The sequence below is a fragment of the Malaclemys terrapin genome, chromosome 19 (assembly GCF_027887155.1).
Source record: "Malaclemys terrapin pileata isolate rMalTer1 chromosome 19, rMalTer1.hap1, whole genome shotgun sequence".
Taxonomy (NCBI): Eukaryota; Metazoa; Chordata; order Testudines; family Emydidae; genus Malaclemys; species Malaclemys terrapin.
Window position 1 is genome coordinate 15,831,134 of NC_071523.1, and position 20,621 is coordinate 15,851,754.

General features: G+C 51.0%; 1 protein-coding gene across 1 annotated transcript in view; it reads right to left on the minus strand.

Annotated features, from left to right (window-relative positions):
• MXRA8 (matrix remodeling associated 8) overlaps positions 1 to 20,291 on the minus strand; it is a 36,848-nt gene extending 16,557 nt beyond the window's left edge. Inside the window, exons 1-5 of the mRNA XM_054009261.1 lie at positions 20,000 to 20,291; positions 9,481 to 9,504; positions 8,727 to 9,035; positions 7,992 to 8,093; positions 6,236 to 6,694 (exon numbers count right to left, since the gene is read on the minus strand). Coding sequence (XP_053865236.1) covers positions 6,236 to 6,694; positions 7,992 to 8,093; positions 8,727 to 9,035; positions 9,481 to 9,504; positions 20,000 to 20,048 — 943 coding nt within the window. The 5' untranslated portion in view covers positions 20,049 to 20,291. The remainder of the gene's footprint in view (positions 1 to 6,235; positions 6,695 to 7,991; positions 8,094 to 8,726; positions 9,036 to 9,480; positions 9,505 to 19,999) is intronic.
• Positions 20,292 to 20,621: the final 330 nt, after the last annotated feature.

Here is a 20,621-nt window from a genome sequence, read left to right on the forward strand (position 1 = left end):
ACCGAAGAAGTGGGCTGTAGTCCACGAAAGCTTATGCTCTAATAATTCTGTTAGTCTCTAAGGTGCCACAAGTACTCCTGTTCTTTTTCCAGTTAGACCCGGGTCAGAACCTGAACACTGGATCTGAGCCCTCCTGAACTTTCAGGGAGCTTGGATCCAGATCCAAACAATTCAACCTGGGCTGCTTTCTTCAATGGGCCGGACAGAACATCCAGAACCCTCAGACTGAGGAGAAGTTCAGCTGCAAAGCCAATAGATGTGAAATTCACAACACGGCCCCGTCCTTAATGAGGGGGAAGGGTCTTTGGTTGCCATGGGGTCAGCGTACATTCAGGGAGAGGAACAAGCCCCCGATAATAAGACAAAGAATCTATTTAAATCACTCCCGTGCCTCAGTTTCCATATCTGTAAAATAGCAGAAATAACTGACTTGCTCCACAAGGGTGCTGCGCACGTTAATTAATGACGGTCAAGTGCCCACGATCCTGCGGTGAAAGGCCCTGGTTATGTACATAGAGCTCCTGGCTTCGGGGCAGGTTGTTTTGTTTGTTTTTTTTAAACATACACATCTTGGGAAACTGAGCCAAAAACTTAGAGCCAAAGATGACGCCCTGGAAATGCCAACATCACCACCGGAAAATCGAGAGGCTCGACAAGAGCCCTGCGTGGTCTGATGGGTTTGTCCTCCAGCCCAATCGTGTATCCCTCTTTTACTACCATCGCTACCCACTGCGCCGACTGTTGCTGGCTGGCTCTATTGGGGGTGAACTGGGTAACTCTTGTCACCACAGCCAGGCTTAAAAAAATATTAAAAACCATCAACATCAACTACTTGCTGCAAATCTCCACGTTGTTAAAGGCAACAGTAGCTGCCACACAGAGGAAGCAGCCACACGGGCAGAGGTTTAAACCAGCTGACAGCATCCACAGCATGGCAGCTTACTGGTCTTTTGCCTTCCCCTGACATCGCTTGCTAGAGAGGGTTGGAGTTGGCTTAGCCTTTTGTAAACACTGGGGATTTCACTAACAGAACAAAGAATAGATCTGAAACAGTTTGGGGCCTCTTCTGGTTTATTTTATTAAGTATTATTTTTATTAATTATTATTATTATTAACACCTAGCTGTTATCTAGTGCTTTTCACCAGTAGATCTCAAAACACTTTACAAAGGAGATCAGCATTTTACAGACGGGGAAACTGAGGTACCAGGCAGTGAAGTGACTTGCCCAAGGTCACTCAGCAAGCCAGTGGCAGAGCCAGGAACAGTATCTCTATCTAGTATACAGTATCTCTTCCCCATTCTAGTTTTCCACCAAAGTGTAAGCTTAGGTGATGCTGCTTTATGCTACAAGCAAGAGCCAAACCTGCAATATTTCTAAATATCACATCCCCATCTGCACTCAAGCCACTGCACTAAAGTTCCCTAAAATAGTCAATACTAGTTAACAAAAGAGGTGAGCTCTAACATAGCCAGCAATGCAAGAGTTAAGGCACTGATATTCCCACACACATGCTCACAAATCAGACTATAAATCACTGAATTCAGTGGAGTTACACACCGAGGCCTCAATCCTGCAATCTGATCCATACAGGCGGACCCTTAGACCCGAAGTCCACAGGGCTCGGCATGGACGTGAGGGTCCACTCGCATGGATCAGGATACAGGACTGGGGACCAGGCATGCATGCAGCCATAGTCAAAATCCCTTCCTTGTTTCTCTCAAATACGGTATAATCCCATTTAGTTCCCTCGCTCCCATACGACTCCATTTAGGACAAGGAGGAATAATTAACAGGCTTGTTTTATTAAAGGCGTACCTATCTCACAGGCATGTGGGACTTGAGGGACTCAATGTTTGTAAGATGCTCTGAGACCTTTGGTTGAAATATAGGACAAACTTGCATTTTCAAAGGGCTGCTGCTTTATTTTAACCCAGGATCACTGATTTTTAGTGCAAAAAATTAAGTAGGGAACAGCCTCCCGACATTCCTGCCACCAAAATACCAGGGGTCGGATCCCCGGCGCTAGTGTAACTGCGTCTCGCTTCACTTTGCACCAGTTGAGGTGCTGCAGGCAGCAGAGGACTGAGCATAGTTCTGTGAACTGTGCTACAATAAATCCGTCATTGAGATAACGGCCGGATTCTTCTCTCAGTTACGCAGAATCATTCCACTAAAGTCAGTGGCTTCCCTCTAGATTTATGCGGGTGCAACCAAGAGCAGAATCCAGCCCAGGTTTCTATTTGCAGCAGGATGAAGTTTCCTGTCTGGAAATGGCTCCAAACCTTGGAGCTCCGCCTGAAACTGGAGCTGGTCATTGAGAAAGGTCAGCGCTTTGGTTCTGTTATCGCCTGACGTTTTCCTTTTCTTTCATTTCTCCCGGAAGTTTTTTTACAAGGGTGCGCAAGGAGTGGGGAGGTTCTGTCACGGCCACTCCCGCTGCTATTGAAACAAGAGCCGCTCTGGCATGCTGCATGGTGTCGATGGGTTTGGAACAGGCACACGAGACATTCCAGCTTCTCTCAAATTCCCATTGATTCAACAAATCCTTAGCGTGGCGCTTTGCAGGCCAGATGAGCACTCACCACCCAGAGGCCCAAAGGGGGCAAAGCTTAGCAGCTGAACCGACTTGCTTTGCTTTACCCAAGGCCCACTAGGGCCTGATCCAAACCCCGCTGAGATCCGTGGTCTTTAGATCAGGGCCCGAGGGCACAGCAGCCAGCCCTCATGGACCTGTTTAGCAAAGGCTCTGAACAGAAAAAATCCAGCTTGTGTGTTCTTCAAATGAGGCGTGTGTGGGGGCGGTGATCCTGGGCCTAATCCTTCTCCCACGGCCGTCTCTGCAAGTTTTGCCATTGCCTTCAAAGGGAACACGTTCCTCTGTGTCGTTTTTTGCTGTTGGCCAGAGGAGACCAGTGGGGGCTACTCGCATGAGTCAACATTACCGAGAGTTGCAGGATCAGGACCCAGTTTGCCAAAGTGGCAGAAGGCTTCTTCCCTTCTTGTACTAATGCTTTGCACACAGGGCACAGTTCAGGCTCTGTACCCTTCAATAGCACCTGTTATCGCAGGATCTCAAAGCACTTTATGAATATCAACCAATGATGGCTCATGTCACTGCTGCAAGACGTTCTCTCCATCCTGTGCAGGCACAAAGCGATTACCCTGCTACTCGTGTGAGTGCGCGCTGCAGGACTGGACCCTACTGGATTTGTCCAAAGTCACAAAGCCAGTCACAGAGACTCAGCCAGAAAGAGAACCCAGGTGTCCTGACTCCCAGTTTCCCTGCGCTGATCCTTAGACTTCGCTGTCTCTTAAGTTCCTCCAGCACACTCTGACCTACAAGACTGTGTTTATTAATCCAGCTGCAGACATTGTTATCATTCAGTTAATGGAACATGGTCGCTTTAATTTATTTAGTCCTGTGCACTCCAATGAAATGTAAAGGAGTAAAGAGTAAAACCTCTGGCAAAAGTTTACCAGGGAGAAACAAAAACCACTGAACACAGGAAGAACAGTCGTTTGCTGCTTAAATTTAAATTAGTGTAAGGGACGAGAGGGCTCCCGAGACTGCTTCTTTGATTGTAGTAATTAATCCTTTCATTCTTTTTGCCAGTGACAAACCCCGGTGCAGGACCCAGACTACTGATATTATTTTTTTTACTGATATTACTGATTGAGTCAACGGTGTGCCCTTGTTGCCAAGAAGGCTAACGGCATTTTGGGCTGTATAAGTAGGGACATTGCCAGCAGATCGAGGGACGTGATCATTCCCCTCTATTCGACATTGGTGAGGCCTCCTCTCGAGTACTGTGTCCAGTTTTGGGCCCCACACTACAAGAAGGATGTGGAAATATTGGAAAGAGTCCAGCGGAGGGCAACAAAAATGATTAGGGGGCTGGAGCACATGACTTATGAGGAGAGACTGAGGGAACTGGGATTGTTTAGTCTGCAGAAGAGAAGAATGAGGGGGGATTTGATAGCAGCCTTCAACTACCTGGAAAGGGGGTTCCAAAGAGGATGGATCTAGACTGTTCTCAGTGGGACCTGATGACAGAACAAGGAGTAATGGTCTCAAGTTGCAGTGGGGGAGGTCTAGGTTGGATATTAGGAAAAACTTTTTCACTAAGAGGGTGGTGAAGCACTGGAATGGGTTACCTAGGGAGGTGGTGGAATCTTAGCGGTTTTTAAGGTCAAGCTTGACAAAGCCCTGGCTGGGATGATTTAGTTGGGAATTGGTCCTGCTTTGAACAGGGGGTTGGACTAGATACCTCCTGAGGTCCCTTCCAACCCTGATATTCTAGGATTCTATGATTATCTTGCACGTATCCAGCCCCTTGTCTCCCAACGTGCTTGATAGGCTCCATTAAACTGAAACACACTACACTGGGATCACTTTCCCCACCACTGAAATACAGCCATCGCTGGGGTGAAACACAGCAGCTATGGGACAGCCCACAGCAATACTAAGCCAACAGTTTTGAAGTGCAAATGATGAATATGTACTCTAGTGAAAGCCAGGGGGCAATGTAATTACCCCACATTAGAATGCAGTCAGCATACTGAGGCTCTCTCAGTGCTATTTCAAATTGACCAGGACATTAGTTAGGTATTTCCCCTAAATGGCAAGAGGGGACAGAACCGCTTGAGCCGTTTTGGGGACTTGATGCAGGATTGAACGACTAGTGAGCTAGTCTGTCTATATTAAATTGGTTCTAGCTCCTCCCATGTTTTGTCCACCTCCTGCTCAGGTGGTTACCAGTTCACTGACTGCACAAACAAAGAGCAAATCTGGATTCCTAGGGGACCCTCCCTGAAATTAAAATGTAGATCTGCAAAATGGCAGCTGAACGTGACTCCCCAAGCCAAGGGACGGCAGCAAAACGGCCATAGGCACAGAGAGTAATACATCTCTACCCCGATATAACGCGACCCGATATGACACGAATTCGGATATAACGCAGTAAAGCAGCGCTCCGGGGGGGGCAGGGCTGCGCACTCCGGCGGATCAAAGCAAGTTCGATATAACGCGGTTTCACCTATAACGCGGTAAGATTTTTTGGCTCCCGAGGACAGCGTTATATCGGGGTAGAGGTGTATTTGTGTCCCAGCCTCTCCGTAAACTCAGCCCCCGGGCAATCTCTGTTTGATAATGCCTCTCTTTTCTGGATGCCGACCTATGGCCCAACGGGGAGACGCAGGCCTCCGTGGCTTGGAAAAGCCTCTTGCTGAAGCAGAACGGAGCTAGTAAAAGATTTATGAAGCACATTTAAATTCAGTATTAAGCAGCCAATAAATATTAAACCATGATGAATATTTTAAAATGTTAATAAAGAACAATAACCCAGAAGGCACAAAAATTATTAAACTGGGGAAGGGGAGTTGCCTGTGATGAGTGTGATGGTTCAGGGTTTGAACAGGCTTCAGAGAGCAGCTCGTCCAGAGAAGAAAATGCGAGATATGGTAAAAAAAAAAAAAGGGGGGGGGGGGATCTTGGGGCCTGATTCTCCACCGCCTGGCATGGACACCTGTTCAGAGCGGGTGTGAAATGCTCCCACACCAGAATAGTAACTTTTGACATGCACTTTGCACCAGCGAATATAGTGGCACTAGATGCAAGGCAGAGAAGAATCAGACCCATTAGCTCCAAAGGTGCTGAGCATCTTTAACTCCCACTGACTTCAGTGTGAGCTGGGGGCAGGATCAGGCCCTGTCCAGAGGTTCCCAGGGTTTACTTTAAGACTGCTCTTTGCAGATGTTTTTCCCCTCAAGCAATCAGAGCACCCATCACCTGCACAAAGACACCAACCACCCCTCAGAACATAGGGGCAGATTCATTCCTGCATTGACAGAAGCGACGTTGTTTGAGTCTCATCTACTCCTGGCTGCAGGGTCACGTGTGGACCGTGGCTCAGGCTGGGGAAGCTCTCAGAGCGTCTTGAAGTTGCTTCAATGGCCTCTGCGGAGCTTTGCAGGGATGCGGTCACACCTTGGTCACATCCCCTCCCTCCTTCCGGCCTGCCCCAGAGTGTCTCCTGAGCCCAGCGCTGTTGTGAGGGCAGAGCCATCTCTGCTGGCTAGAAAACCCTCTGGAACTGGAGGCATTTCCTGAGGGCAGGACCCATAGGCCTGCTCGATAGCCCCTCTCAGATGGCCTAGCTCAGCCCTTGGCAGGGCTGTAGCTGTTCACCTCCTCCCCAGGAGGAAGGACCCCCCACCCTTGGAGGGTCACCTACCTACAGCTGGCACGATGTTGGGGTTAGTGAGGTTCACCACCTTCTTCTCTCTCACTGGCTCCGTCACGGAGACCTGGAAGATCCTGCGCTCGTGGAGGCCGCAGTAGTGATGGTGGAGGTGGCAGGAGTACGTGCCCTCATCGGCGTTCTCCAGGGCTGAAATCCGCAGCGAGAAGTCGCCCAGAGCGAAGGCCGTCTCGGTGATGTTCATCTTCTGCCGGATGAAGAGAGGCCCGTAGGAGCGGCGCTCACCGGAGGCGTACAGGTCTATGAGGCGGTCGGCCCGGTCGTGCGGGACCCCCGGAGGCTGCCTGTCCCAGTGGACCACTTGCTGCTCCTCCTCGCTGTGCCGCTCAGTCCAGATCTGGTTCCGGTTCACGCAGGGGAGCACCACGGTGCTGTCCTGCAAGGCAACGATCACGGCCTTCTCGCCATCCCAGTACCTCTTCACTTCCCTGGCTGCAGAGAGGACACAGGAGGCAGTTGAGTAAACATATACAGTCCCATTTCATCTGGAAACAACTCAGCACACACACCTTATTATACCTGATTGCCCCCGGCAGCTCTGCTGTCTAAAGACACCAGCCTTTCCTATGCTAGGAACCACCGAGAATGCTTTCCTGCTCTGCAGGACCCAAGGATCTCAAAGTGCTTCACAACCTGAGGCACATGGAAGGGAAGTGACTGACTCAAACCTCACACAGAGAGTCTGTGCCAGAGCTAGGAATTGAACGCAGGACTCCTGGGTCCCCGTTTAGTGCTTTAACTGTAAGCCCATCCTTCCTCCCTGGTAGCTGAGAGTCCGTGGCTAGGTCTGCAAAGAAGGAAGAGCGGGCGCTCTCCAATGACTGAGAATGGAATAGCAATAACAGACTTTATCTTCAACGTGCTAGGTCCCATCCTCCAAGCGTCTTAGGCAGTCTCCTTGCAGGAAATGCCCCCAGTGCCCTAAGTACTGGAGGAGTTACAGGATCACGGGCTTGCAGGCTGTTCACGCTGACCACTAAAAAACAGAAAAGCAGCCTGGGGACAGACTGGGCGTTTCTATTCTATGAACAGAAACTTTCAGGGAGCGAGAGCAGAAAGCAGAAGACGCTGCTTCCTTCCCATCCCACCACCCACTTATACGAGTTACCCGGACGCTTGCTGAACAGTCAGCCCTTCGCCTCTTCCGCAGCACAGCCGGGCAGGGCAGCCTCAGCTCTTCCCCGGGGCTAAGGAGACGGGGACCGGCAGGAAAGCCAGCCGGCTGCTCAACCTGGACAAGATGGAGGTGAAGCTAGCGGGCAAGGGGGAACATCTCCAGCCAAGTGGTGCCGTCGGTGGCAGTCCCTAGAAGAGCCCCCCCTGGTCTACCCCAGAGGCTGTGACACAGCAAGACTCCAAGAGTAGAGAATGAAACCTCACAGCTGCATGGTTGCTAGAAGCTGCAGTGAGCACGGATGTCTTCTGAGGTGCAGCAACATTCAGGTGCAGCCCCCGTGACCCTATCCTGCACGGTGTTCTGCCTCTGCACAAACCCCCCCTGATTTCAGTGAGGCAGTGGGTGGGAGCAGGGGCTCAGGGCCCAGGGTGCTAGCCACAAGTACTCCTGTTCTTCTTTCTGAGCCCTGGGTAGTACACCTGTGAAACCAACAAGGCTCTACATGAGCCCAGAGTTCTCTGTCAGCCTGGGGCCCGAGGTATTGGGCATGGGACGTACTTGCCCCCCGCAGAGGGACCAATACCCATCATTTGCATCAGCATGCGCCTTTACCTTTCTCGGTGACCTCCAGCTGGATTTTCACCGTTTCGTACAAGTGGCAGTAGTGATGGTGGAGGTTACAGGAGTACGTGCCTTGGTCGCTCTCTGCAACATCTAGCACAGGAGGAGAAAAAGACCATTTAAGAGCAAGGTGACGATTGTTTGCGGTTGTTTATGCAGCACGCCCCCAGGCAGGGCGGTACAGAAGGAGCTTTAGACGAACAGGGCCAACGTCTCACTGCAGTTACATGCTCATTTGAGCTCATTCTTGTTTGTTTGAATTATTATTTGGCATTTCAGTAACACCAGCCCCAGCCAAGCTTGTGCGAGGCATTGTAAGAGACCCAGAGAGCTCACAATCTGCAGACAAGACAGACAGAGAGTGGGAGAAAGGCAAGATTCTTATCATGTTACAGGTGAGGAAAACGAGGCACAGAGTGATTAAGTAACTCAACCAAGGCCACACAGGGAGTCCATGACAGTGCTGGGACTGGAACCCAGACCTAGTCCAGTGCTTTACCCAGAAGGTCATCCTTCCTCTTGACACACTGTGATTAAGACTTTCAAAGTGGTTGCAAGGCACATTTCTCTTAAAAGGTGGTTACTTTACTAGTGGTTAGAACACTGCATTTCCTGAGTCTCAGATGACATCAGCCTGCCCTTCCCCTTAGGAAATCTCAGTACAAGCGCATGGAGCTGCAGCTCTTTAGAAGCAATGGAAGGAGAGATCCCTTTGGCTTCTGGTACCTTTGATCACCAGTGAAAAGTTGCCATCTGCGAATGCATTCTCGGGCATGGCTATCCTCCTTTGGTTGTAGGAGCTGTACACCCGCTGCTCCCCAGCTGAGTACATGTCACACAGCCTCTCCGCCTTGTAATCGCCATCCTGGTTGCTATACAAGTCCCAGTGGACCACACGCTGGCGGTCATTCAGACGGTCCTGGGTCCAGATCATGCGGTAACTCTTGCAGGTCAAGACAGTTTGGGATCCAGCCACGGCGCTGACATTCGACACCGACACCACCACGCTCTCGGGGTTCAACATGTCAGCTGGGACTGTGGGCAGAGAGAGGGAGAGGCCGGACTGATGGGGCATGAAGTGGGGAAGGATGCATGAAAGCAGCAGGTTGGTCATGGCAGCATGTTCTAGAATCTATGCATGTCCGGCAGGGGCTCCTAGGCTCCCCGTTCCTGGCCAATGGGAGGTGCAGAGTTGGTGCTTGGGGTGGGGGCAGTGTGCAGAGACCCCTTGGCCGCGCCTCCTCCTAGGAGTCGCTGCCGGACATGTTGCCACTTCTAGGAGCTGTGTGGGGCCAGGGCAGGTAGCGAACCTGCATTAGCCCTGCTGCACTGCTGGACTTTTAGCGGCCTAAAATTTCCCGGATTGGCTTTAGTAGCCTCCGGGAGATCGAGCCCAGTACCGGGAGGGTTGGCAACTCTAGTCAGTTCCCATACTTCTAACGATCCTAAAACCAGGACAGATTCAAAGGGTGTCACTTACCTGAATACAAATGAACAACAGACCCTGTCGAAGGAGAAGAGAAAATAACGTTACTGACAAAGTAAATGAGAGAATATTAAATATATTCATAGCCAGCAGCAAGCATCTTTCCTTTATTTTTATTATTCCATCCTTCAGCTCTTCTTCAACATTGTGATTATTTAATATTTATATTGTGCTAGCAGTGATGGCCTCACAGCCTGTCTGGGCCCCACGGTGCTAGGCCCTTTACAAGCATAAGAAATGAGAGTCCCTGACCCAAAGAACTTCCAGTGAATGGAAAAAACAAGCAGGCTGGAGAAGGGGGTGGAGACATGGGGTCAAAAATATACTCGGATTTGGTCTTGGCTTTGCAGAGATAACCTGAGGCACCAGATTAAATTGTGGGCCAGTAGTTTACCATGCTAATTAACTCTCTTCACCACCTTCAACCCCAGCGATCTGGCTGGCCCCTCCTCCCATCTTTTTCATTATCTGGATTCTCTTCTGTTCATTTTACTCGTACCCTGGTCTAGGTGATAATTAGAAAAAGGAGCTACGTGGATTGGAAACTTATCAGTGGCCTGGTATTTGTGGTAACTTTCAGAGGCCAAACCCTGTACCCACCAACCCCCCAATTGAAATGAACGGGCCATTCATGTCAGCGGAAGGAAAACAGGGATTTCTTCCAGTCCTTGCATTCACCTTTAATGTGCTGGTTGGGCTAGAGGGGAGTTTATATCCCCAATTTAACTTCCCCTGAGTTGGTCCTACAGAGGCAACTTCTCGCCCGTTAAATATCTTAATTCTGTTCGGGAGCCACCAGACTGAAAAAAACAACCACTAAGCATGTAAATGCAACGCACCAGTTCCTCCCAAGATCAGGCCTTAAATGTGTATGTAACTTACGCCTTCTAATGGGTGCAGCCTACAGACAGGATTTGAACCTGGCCTTAAGGGTATGTCTACACAGCAACTGGGAGGCATGACTGCAACTCACGTAGACATACCCGAGCTAGCTTGGATCGAGTTATCTTGCTAAAATAGCAGTGTGGTCATGGTTGCCTGGGCAGCCACACAGGCGAGCCGCTTGTGTACAATCTGGACTGGGCCGGTAGGGCCGGACTCAGGCAGCTAGCCCAGGCCAGGTGGCTACACTGCGATTTTCAGGGAACTAGCTCAGGTGTGTCTACACACCCTGTCCCGATGGCGGTGTAGACATTCTCAGCTAGCCATCCCTAAGGGTTTCTCCTGTTGCTAACAGGGCTGAGGCCAGCATTTTTGGAACTAAATGGCATGGGGTCCTGTTCTCAGGAAATCACTGGCCTTTCTGATGCCTGTAGGGTGCCTTCCATCCTGGGCCAGTTACAACGGGGCTTTCAGCCAGATTGCAGTCACACACTGCTTCTCAGTCGTAGCTTGCCCAGAGAAAACTACAGCTGAGCCTCATAGCTCGGAGCTGTGATTAGGGCTGGGAACACACTGACAGGGGCTATCCCTGTGCCCTCACACCACAAAGCCTGCCTTTACACAATGGAAACAGGACCTTGTCTACCACGGGGCTTTTTCCTCCCTAATATTTTCCACCACTGCAACCGACGGGGCAGCTCCACCACCAGCAGCCACAGGGGGAATGCTTGTGAACACAAGGGGCCGACAGCTACTGGCATTTCGAGCAACTCACAACGCAGACTGGCTCTGGGCAGGGTAAGACGAGACAGCCGCTGAGCACGCCCATCGATGGGAAATTGTAGGGAATTACCAAAATACCCGCCCTCCCCCAGTGTTCTCTTGCTGAGACGGAGTGTTTATAACGGAACTGGCGTACAAACACCACCTTGGTCTCTCTCCACTGGCTCCAGCGGGTTCGCCAGTGGTGCTAGGCAGTGCTTCTGACCATGCTGCCATTATATAATAGATAATAGAGACTTTTATTCGGCCTGGTGTATAGGTCTTGTAGGAGGACACCCAGCCTTACGTCTAGAAGAGAAAAGTTCCACCCTTCTCCCACAAACGGTTAGTAAGAAAGGGTGACAAGGCAAAATTGCACCTCTGCTGTTGCCACATGGACCAGGCTCCCCATGATGGTCCATCGCGATTCCAGGGATCGTCCATGGACTGTAGCAGCAAGGGGGTGCTGGATGGCTTATGGAATTAGCAATGGGGTATGGAGCCTTCCCCTTGTAGGTCGTCTATTTGAACCCTGCTTGGCTCTGTGCTATCTGTGTGAACGGTGTTTGGTAATCTCACTCCAGTTCCTTCTTAGAGGGCATTCAGATTGCTGTCCCAACAGAGACCAAGGACTAAATGGACATGGCCAGTCCCAGGTCAGAGCTGAGCTGGAGTAGAGTGGAGGGGAAGACCGCACTGCCACTCTTCCTGTCCTATGGCTAAACAGAGGGCTTTGGTGTCCAAGTCTTCGAAGCTAGCACCTTTCAGGAGAAAGGGCAGCAGCACCGATGCTGGAGTTGATGCAACTGACTGAGTTCCAGTGTTTCATAAAAGGCAAAAAGCTGATGATCAGCAAAGCACAAACCTTTGGCCAACCTCACTGCACTCAGGAGTATTCCCCTGCACGCTCCTGTCACACTTCGCTGCCAGCACTAGTCAGAGAAACCACCTGTTGACATCAAGGGCATCCCCATTAAATCCTGTCTCCCTCACACACCTGGCTTCCCCAGGCTAGCCCAGTGCAGCCTCTCCAGCCCACATAACTCAGATCCATGTGGTGAGAACTACTTCCTGGGACATAAACAAATGTCTTCGTTTCCACCTTTGGATAGCCCAGTACCTCCTGCTAGTTGCATAGGATGGGAAGTCCAGTGGGCAGCGTGAAGAGCATGGCTCAGTATCGCAACGCAGTGGCATCATTCATCTCCATAAACCATCTGTTAACCATTGAAGCACAAACGGGTTACAGCCGGATAATTAGTCGTTTTGTCCTGCTAATGCCATGGGCACGATGCCACCCGGACAAAGACTGGAATTTATTTCTTGCAACCGGGAATAAATTAACTCCAGAATGGGGCTGCTTCAATAACACCCACAGAGAACACGCTCAGTAAAATAAACCACTCTTATTCTCTGCCTCTCGCAAAGCATCGGCCATGACACCATGGGGAGAGAATGGCAGTTTCCATGCAAGAGCCCCATTCAAAGATACTCAGGATGGAAGCCTTTTCTTCTGCATTTATATTTGCAGCTTTACAAAGAGAATACACTGGGGAACTGCCGATGTAGTTTGCATCACTTCGTATAAAAGGAAGGGACAAGACATTCCCAAACAGTGAAGTGATTCCTTCGTTTCTGATCCCTGTTCTTGTGGTTTACGAAGCACTTGGCGCAGAACAATAATGTTCAGGCCTTCATTTCTGGAAGCTCAGATTTAGCTTGGGGCAACAAGGAAATGATACTTTGCCTTTCTATAGCACTGTCCTTCTGCGGATCCCAAAATGCTTTGCAAACATGGATCAAAGTATTCATTTTACTGGTGGAAAAACTGAGGCACAAATGCTAAATAATTAGTTCACGGTCCCACCTTGACTGCGGATTAGGCAGATCTTCTAACACCCAGGTCCATGCTTTAACCTCTTGATCATGCGCTGATGAACATGCTGGACCCAGACTACTGACCAGGGGGCACAGGTTCATATCACAAACCACAATGCAAACTCTGGGCAAGCCTGAGGACCGGAACCACAGGTGAGAACTAAAGTGCATTGTTCAAACTGTCTGGGAGAAGCTGGTCTTATGGTTGTCACTGATCTTGATCTTCGTGAGTGAGCCCTGATATAGCTTTGGGGACAGACCAACTGTCCCAGGGCTGCAGTAAGTGACTGAAATTGCTGGGAGTTACTCACACGAAGCGATGGAATAACTAGGACCTGGGCATATCTTCAGGTGTGATGGGACATCATGTCATCGTGCTGTGTCCTGGCCCAGTACTGCCATACATCAGTGTTACGGTGTGATGCTAACCAGTCAGGATACGGTGAGGTTTGCATCGTGACACAGGGAGGTGATGTCATGATGAGGTGGTGCAGTCAAATGACCTTCGTCCCAGAGCACAATGTCTACAAGTTGGGGCTGCTAGTGTCTGCACACCCAGTGTTGTCAGAGCCTCGTTTTGCTGTTCACTTAATAACGGATTGAGTTGGTGCTGCAAGAATCTCCTCTTGTGGGAGAGCCGTGGGAATGCATTTATTTTTCCCTTTCCCCCTTACAACTTAATGTAAAAACCATGGAGGCAAACTGCATAAATTGGACATCTGACAAAGCCATCCAGCTGAGCCTTCCAAACCCGGAAACCCGCCCTGTGCCCCACTCCACGGCCTGCATCGTCCCTGAGCTAAGAATAGCAGAGCCCCTCTCCCCCCAGTTCTGGATTCTGTTATTTTGCTGGTTTTACCTACTGGCATGATCAGGACCACACAAGCCCTGACTCTCCCGTCCATCCACTGGGGCGTATTGCCAGGATGGACTGCTGGAGCTCATTAACAGGCCATGTGTGTTCCTCCGCCACATTGCAAAACGTGGTTGTTCTGTGAAACAAGGCTGCAGAACATGATCATCTGTAACATCAGGGCAGCAGCTTCCAGGAGAGAAAAACTTGACACGGCTCCTGCCGGCTTCCCTTTCATTCATCTGTTAAAGCCTCTGCTAGCAGATCCTTCCAGGGGCGGCACCAGTCTAGTGGTTTCTAGGCAACTGCACATCAGGACTCCTGAGTTCTCTTCCCAGCTCTGCCACTCATTGTAGGACATGGGCAAGTCACTGTGTTTCTCTGTGCCTCAATTTACCCATCTGTAAAGTAGGTGTAATACCTGTCTGTGCTTTGCCAGGGACGTACTTCGAGCCCTTGGTTCTACGGTTCATCCTTACAACCCTGGACTGTGCGTGGCTCAGAGTCACCGACTCCCACCCGTCAGTACTGATCCTGTCAACTGAAAGAGGCTGCTTTGCCCACCTTGATCAAGGCAGTAACTGCGTCGGGGGGAAGGGGGCAGCATGAGAGGAGGTGCGAAGCCAGGAGTGGGAGGAGACAAAGGAGGTAGTGAGTTGAGCTGATTGGACAGGATGCAGGGGGAACAGTGGAGTGGAGTGAGATCAGGGATGCCCGTGGGCTCCTGGGACCCAATTCATCAATGTGCCTGAGTCTGGAGATGGGATGAAAGAAAAGTGGCACCTCCCTGATTCTGGGTCATGGTTTGGGGCTGCCCTGGGCCCCAGCAAAGTAAGAGCAGCCTGAGACACTGCCCTAAGCTGCCTCCGGCCCCAGGCAGCCATTGGGGCAGCTGGGAACAGCCAGAGCACAGCCGCACTGCGCTGGACTGGAAGGGGCAGGGCCGCCCAGAGGATTCAGGGGGCCTGGGACAAAGCAATTTAAGGGGCCCCTTCCATAAAAAAAAGTTGCAATACTATATTCTCATGGGGGCCCCTGCGGGATCTGGGGCAAATTGCCCCATTTGCCTCCCTCCTCCCCCCCCAGGCAGCCCTGGGAAGGGGACATGTTGTAGAAGCATTGCACCAACTCTGCCTATGCTGGAAGAAAGGCCAGTGACCCATCCTGGCAGCCGTACAGCTCCTTACACTGACAAAGTTTGTGTGACGGAGGCAAGGGGCAGCCAGGAGCCCCGTGCTCAATTCACAGCACCGTCAATGCGACGTCCAGGGCCACGCTGGCGAATGGCTCCAGGAGGTGAAAGGGACGGGGAGGTTGCCCTGGTTTCCCTCTGCAACCATTAGGCCTAGAAACACGAGAGCCGAAGCTTTGGGACCACAACCTCAAGCCTTGGCCAAACTGTGTTCACTGCAGTTCATGGTTCCGCTTTACAAAATGGAGGGCAACTGCTCTGACCCCTGTAGCTACATCCCCCAGCCCCATCCTCAGCTCCAGATACAAGTGGCACTAGGGAGACTGGCTGACGTAGTGGCCCCTAACTTTTCTTTTACGCTAGAGGCAAACACAGGGTTCTTCCCACTGAGTTCCTGAGATATCGTGCTGGCCAGTCCAACAAAGATCTTGAGCTCCGCTGGATGAGAAGAGGGGAACAGCCTACGTTTCAAGATCCCCCAGTAAAATACACACCCAGGCTCTGGCTTCTATAATTCCAGGGCAAGCTTCTCAAATAGGCCAAGAAGAAGCTGGGCAAACAAGAAGCAAGCGCCCAAAGCTCTGAGGAACGTCCCACATCGACACTGCTCCGCAGACTGCCTCCTCTGTGTGACCCAACTAGGAAACCACCTCTCCCCTTTCCTACACATAGAACAACACCACTGCTTCCGGCGGAAGGTATGTGGGATGCCGAGGAGAGACTGCCGCTCTGACTGAGAGGCTGAGCCCAAAGCTAATCAAAACACCTGGCATCCTGTTCAACGAAGGGCTAATAGAGGATGAAAGGCAACGGCAGGGCTGAGCCAGGAATCTGGCTAACATCACAGGAGGCAGCGTGAATGGGGCTGTTTGCTGGTAAGCGGGTGTGTTCATTACAGGGTCCTGTGACAGCAGGTAACCCCCCCAACCCCCAAGGCCCCGATTCTGCCATCCTTACTCACCCTGGTTCTGATGCTGTCCCCACTGAAGCCAGTAGGAACTTTGCCATTGACTTCAGGAGGTGCCGGATCAGGTATAGAGAGAGCAGTGCTTTACAATACAAGCAGTGCCACTGAAATCCATGGGGCCACTTGAGAAGCAAGGGACTCCCCATAGGAGTAAGGGCAGCAGAATCGAGCCTTCTTAGTGCTCTACACCCAGCATACATGAACACTGTCTCTTCCCAAGGCAACTGAGATCAACCAGGAATTGTCCATGCTCTTCTCCCTCCTAATGGTTCAGCTGATACAGGCTGGAGGAAGGTCCTTCTGAATGCAGGGGCCTCATCTCTGGCCCAGCCTGCCTGTGTCCCTAGACAAGGCCTTTCAGTTAGAGTAAGTTCAGCTCTGACCATCTCTTTTTCAGTCCCTTTTTCTTTGCCCATCTCATTGCCCATTTTCCAGGCCACTGAGTCTCATAGACTTTAAGGTCAGAAGGGACCATCGTGATTATCTACGTCTGACCTTCTGCACATCACAGGCCACAGAACCCCACCCACCCACTAGTGTAATAGACCCCAAACCTCTGGCTGAGTTACTGACATCCTTAAATCATGGTTTAAAGACGTCAAGTTACAGAGAATTCACCATTTACATTCGTTTAAACCTGCACATGACGCGTGCCCCACACTGCAGAGGAAGGTGAAAGCCTCCCCGCCCCGAGGGTCTCTGCCAATCGGACTCGGGGGGAAATTCCTTCTCAACCCCAAATATGGCGCTCAGTTAGACCCTGAGCATGTGGGCAAGACCCACCAGGGAGACACCTGGGAAAGAATTCCCTGTAGTAATTCAGAGCCCTTCCTCCTGTTTAGCGTAACTGTATCAAAACTGTGCAGCATCCCGGATTCTAACCGATAGCACTCATGATCTCGGCCATAGTCCTTTCAGCTTCAAAGTGCCGCATGACACCGTCATGAGCGAAGTGTTCTCGCTTCTAAGCTGCACTGCAGGAAATTGAGCTCTGGAGAGGTGCAGGCCAGTGATTTTGAAAGTGGACACTGATCTTAGGTGCCTCTGTTTTGGGGTGCCCAAACGTGGGGTACCTTGGGCCTGATATGCAGAAGGGCTGAGCACCAGTAGTGTGCAGGGACTTCAGCTGGACTTGTGGGTGCTCAGCAGCTCTGGGAATCAGCCCCTAGGTGTCTCCAGTTGGGTAGCCTAAGAAATCAGACACACCCCAAATCAGCAGCTGCTTATGAAAATTTCAGCCTACCCCAGATCATACAGTCAGACAATCACAGAGCCAGGACTAGAACCTGGGAATCCTGCCTCCCACTCCCTCATCTAACCATTCACACACCACTGTGGTGCTGTCTAGATGCCTGAGCATACGTCCAAGAAAGTGACACGACTGGCCATTAAACCAGCCTCCATTGACAAAAAGGGAGCTGCCGCTCCTCTTGCTGGAGGGGTGGCAGCATCACGGTCCGGCTGGAGTGAATGGGTGGTGGATCAGGCCTTGAACAAGGGGTTTACTCAAAAACGGGAGTTTTTTAAAAAGTTAAAAATAAGAAGCATGTGAAAATACCAAGTTCCTCGTTCTCCGTCATCGCGACCTCTGCGTCAGCACTTTTAAGGGCCTCCCTAGAGCTATTCCCATGTCAGTGCAAACATACCAGATGCTGCTACTGACTTAAGCTCATACTCTCTTGGCAAATGGTAGCAACTTCATGCTGGCTCCTTGGGGGCCTGACCCAGTGTCAACGGGACCATTATGGTTTACCCTGCAGGCACGGTACTAGCAATAGCCACATGGAATAGCTCAGCTTAGTTCTGGGAATAGCTCTATTCGCCAGCTGACACAGCAGAGGGAGGCAGATCTACGCCCCTCTTTTCAAGTCACCCAGGTGGGGCATCAGCGAGTAATGCAAGTGCTTGCTAACCACACTGCACCCCTGCCGCTCCTATCTCCTGCTGGCCTGGGAGTGAAAGACCGAGGCTGGATCTTGAATGAAGATCCCCTCACAGGCAGCCACTTGATTGCTGAGTCAGCCCTTGCACTGGTGTTTTTTTAAGTCCCCATTTTAAAAAAAAAATGGCTCCTGGGATTTAATTTCTCAACAGCAGAAATTTTTGTTCTTGCTTTGAGGGGACTTTGGGACTCCCAAAAGGTTCCGCAGCCATCCGACTCTAACAATTCCAACACCTTCCCACAAGTGGGAACATGCCTGTCAGACCGGAGAGAGACAAAAATGTGCCGTCTCGGCAGAAAGAAAAACGTCCTCCTTCTGCATGAGGAGCCAGGAGAAGCTCTGCCAGCATTTGCCCGTCGCCATCTTGGCTGCTGTGCACACAGGCCTGCTTCTCCCAGACAGCTCAGATATGTGCTTCGCTTTGCAAACACGTCTCAGCCGCGTGTACTGTGTGTTGGCCCACGGCCTGCTACGCAGAGCCATTCGGAACGGAGCCAGTCTTTCCCCGAGGGATGAACGCTTGAGGGTGGAGATCAGAACCGCATCTCATCAAAGATTAAAGGAGCTGGATTTCTCCCCCCCTTGCCTCCAACTTTATTTTCGTGGGAATTTGGTGAAGTCAGCCTGGAAGTGGAAGATCTCTAACTGTCTGCTAGAACCCCTCAACCCTGACCTGCAGGTCTGAGCCCCACACAGCTCTACTGCTGACAAGCATCAATACAACCTGCTGTTCCTGTCCCATGTGCTCCTCAAGCACTGCCAAAGCACCTGAATCGTGTAGGGTAACAACCCAGCTGGTGACAGTCCCCTCAGTTCTGCCAGTGCTTCTCAGGTATGACACAAAACCATCCCCTCCTGCTCTGGTCACGGATCCTCACGCAGCTCTCCCACTGCTTCTCAATCGTGATCTTCTCCTCTGGCGCTGAGTCCCTCACAGCTCTGCCCATGCCCCACAGTCCTCACCGGCAGCCTTCCCTGCTCTGCCAGTCCTGAACCACACCCAGAGGCACGGCAAACTGTGGATGGCTTGATGAGGTGGAAAATATCCACCAGGGACCAGACTGAGCACAAAAACTGAATTCACCTGTCACCTGAAGGAGCTATGAAAGGCAGGTGTGGGGGAATCCCAGCCACTGGCTAATGGGATTATTTGGGTTTATGAAGTTGGGGGATAAAACAGCCCCAAAAGAGCTTGCACCCCACATTTCCCAGATGGGCTGCACTGTCGTCCTTCAGAAACTGAGCTGTTCTGTGCCCCAGAGAGAGCCAGCCTTGCTCACACCCAGCTCTCCTCAGAGAAGAAGGTGTTGAAAGGGCTGGTTTGGGTTGTGTGACGTGGGCTGCTTCCTTCTGGGGGGCTGCTATTTACCCACAAGTCTTTTCACTTCATTAGAGCCAGCTGAGGCCCCCTCTCTCGGTGCATTGAATCTGCCATTACACCCCCCCCCCCCCCCCCGAAAATTTTGCAACACAGGAAATAACATAAACAGTGCCACGTTTCTATAATAACCCCCCGACCATCCTCCCCCTTCTCCATCTCCACCCTCCCCCAGGATGTCAGGTGAATCCTGTTTTTACCTGGGCAGCCCAAACCGTTTTAGTATTTCCCCCCTTATCGCCCACAACAACTGCCTGCTCCTGCCTTACAGCACAAAGTCGCTTGAGATCAAACTATTCAGAGCGTTTCAGAGCTTTGGGGCAATACCAGGCTATGTTCCTTCCCTTCCTTCTGCACACCAAGATGATCAGCAGCAAAACAAACCAAAGTACATAGATAACGACCCAGAACATCCTCTGATCAACCCCTCCCCACCAAGCATTCCTCCTCCAGAAAAGCCAAGAGAAATCCCTTTTCCCCATCCAAACCTTTTCCCCCACCCCACCACACACACACTCCAGAAAAACAACTAGCTACAAGAATCTAAACCCAGACACTGAACTGACAGAGCCAGCTCCCCCAGGTAAACTCCAAGCCCCCGTTCTCTCGGGGTGCAAGAAAGACACATAACATTGATGCCAATCAGCTAGAAGCTTACTTTGCAGAAGCAAAAGCTGCCACAGAAGGAGTTTTGCTACTTGCTCCATTTCTTCAGCCTCTGTGTGTTTCTCTCTCTCTCTCTCTCTCTCTCTCCTGAAAAACAAGTTGAAGTTGTTGTTTTTTTTAACCCAAAAACACTATGACCTCATCAGCGTACAGCCGGGGAGCCAGGGACAGCAGCTCAAATTCTTGCAGTATTACTCCACCTACAATTTATAACACCCCACCTCCCCTCTGCACTGCCCCCTCCAAAACACTCTCTCCACCTCCTTCCCTTCCCGCTCAATTTCTCCAAAACACGCGCTCTCTCTCTTCCCCCCTTGGTTCCTTCTGCTCTGCTCCCTGACTTTGATGTCAAAGTCTTATCTGCTGACTTTCGCTGGTCCCACACAGCTCTGCGCTCCAAAATCCAGCCCCCCTCCCCCTACTTCCCTTCTGGGTATGGAACTCATTTTCCTTGTGCTGTTACTGGATCCAGCTGTTCCTCCCTTTCTTTTGACACTCATCCAGCTGTCTGCCGGGGACAGGATTTTTGAACCTTCGTGGTTTTTTGATCTGTGACTCCTCACATGGTTTTACTTTAAAAACAAGTCTCAGAGGATGACTTGGGAAACAACATT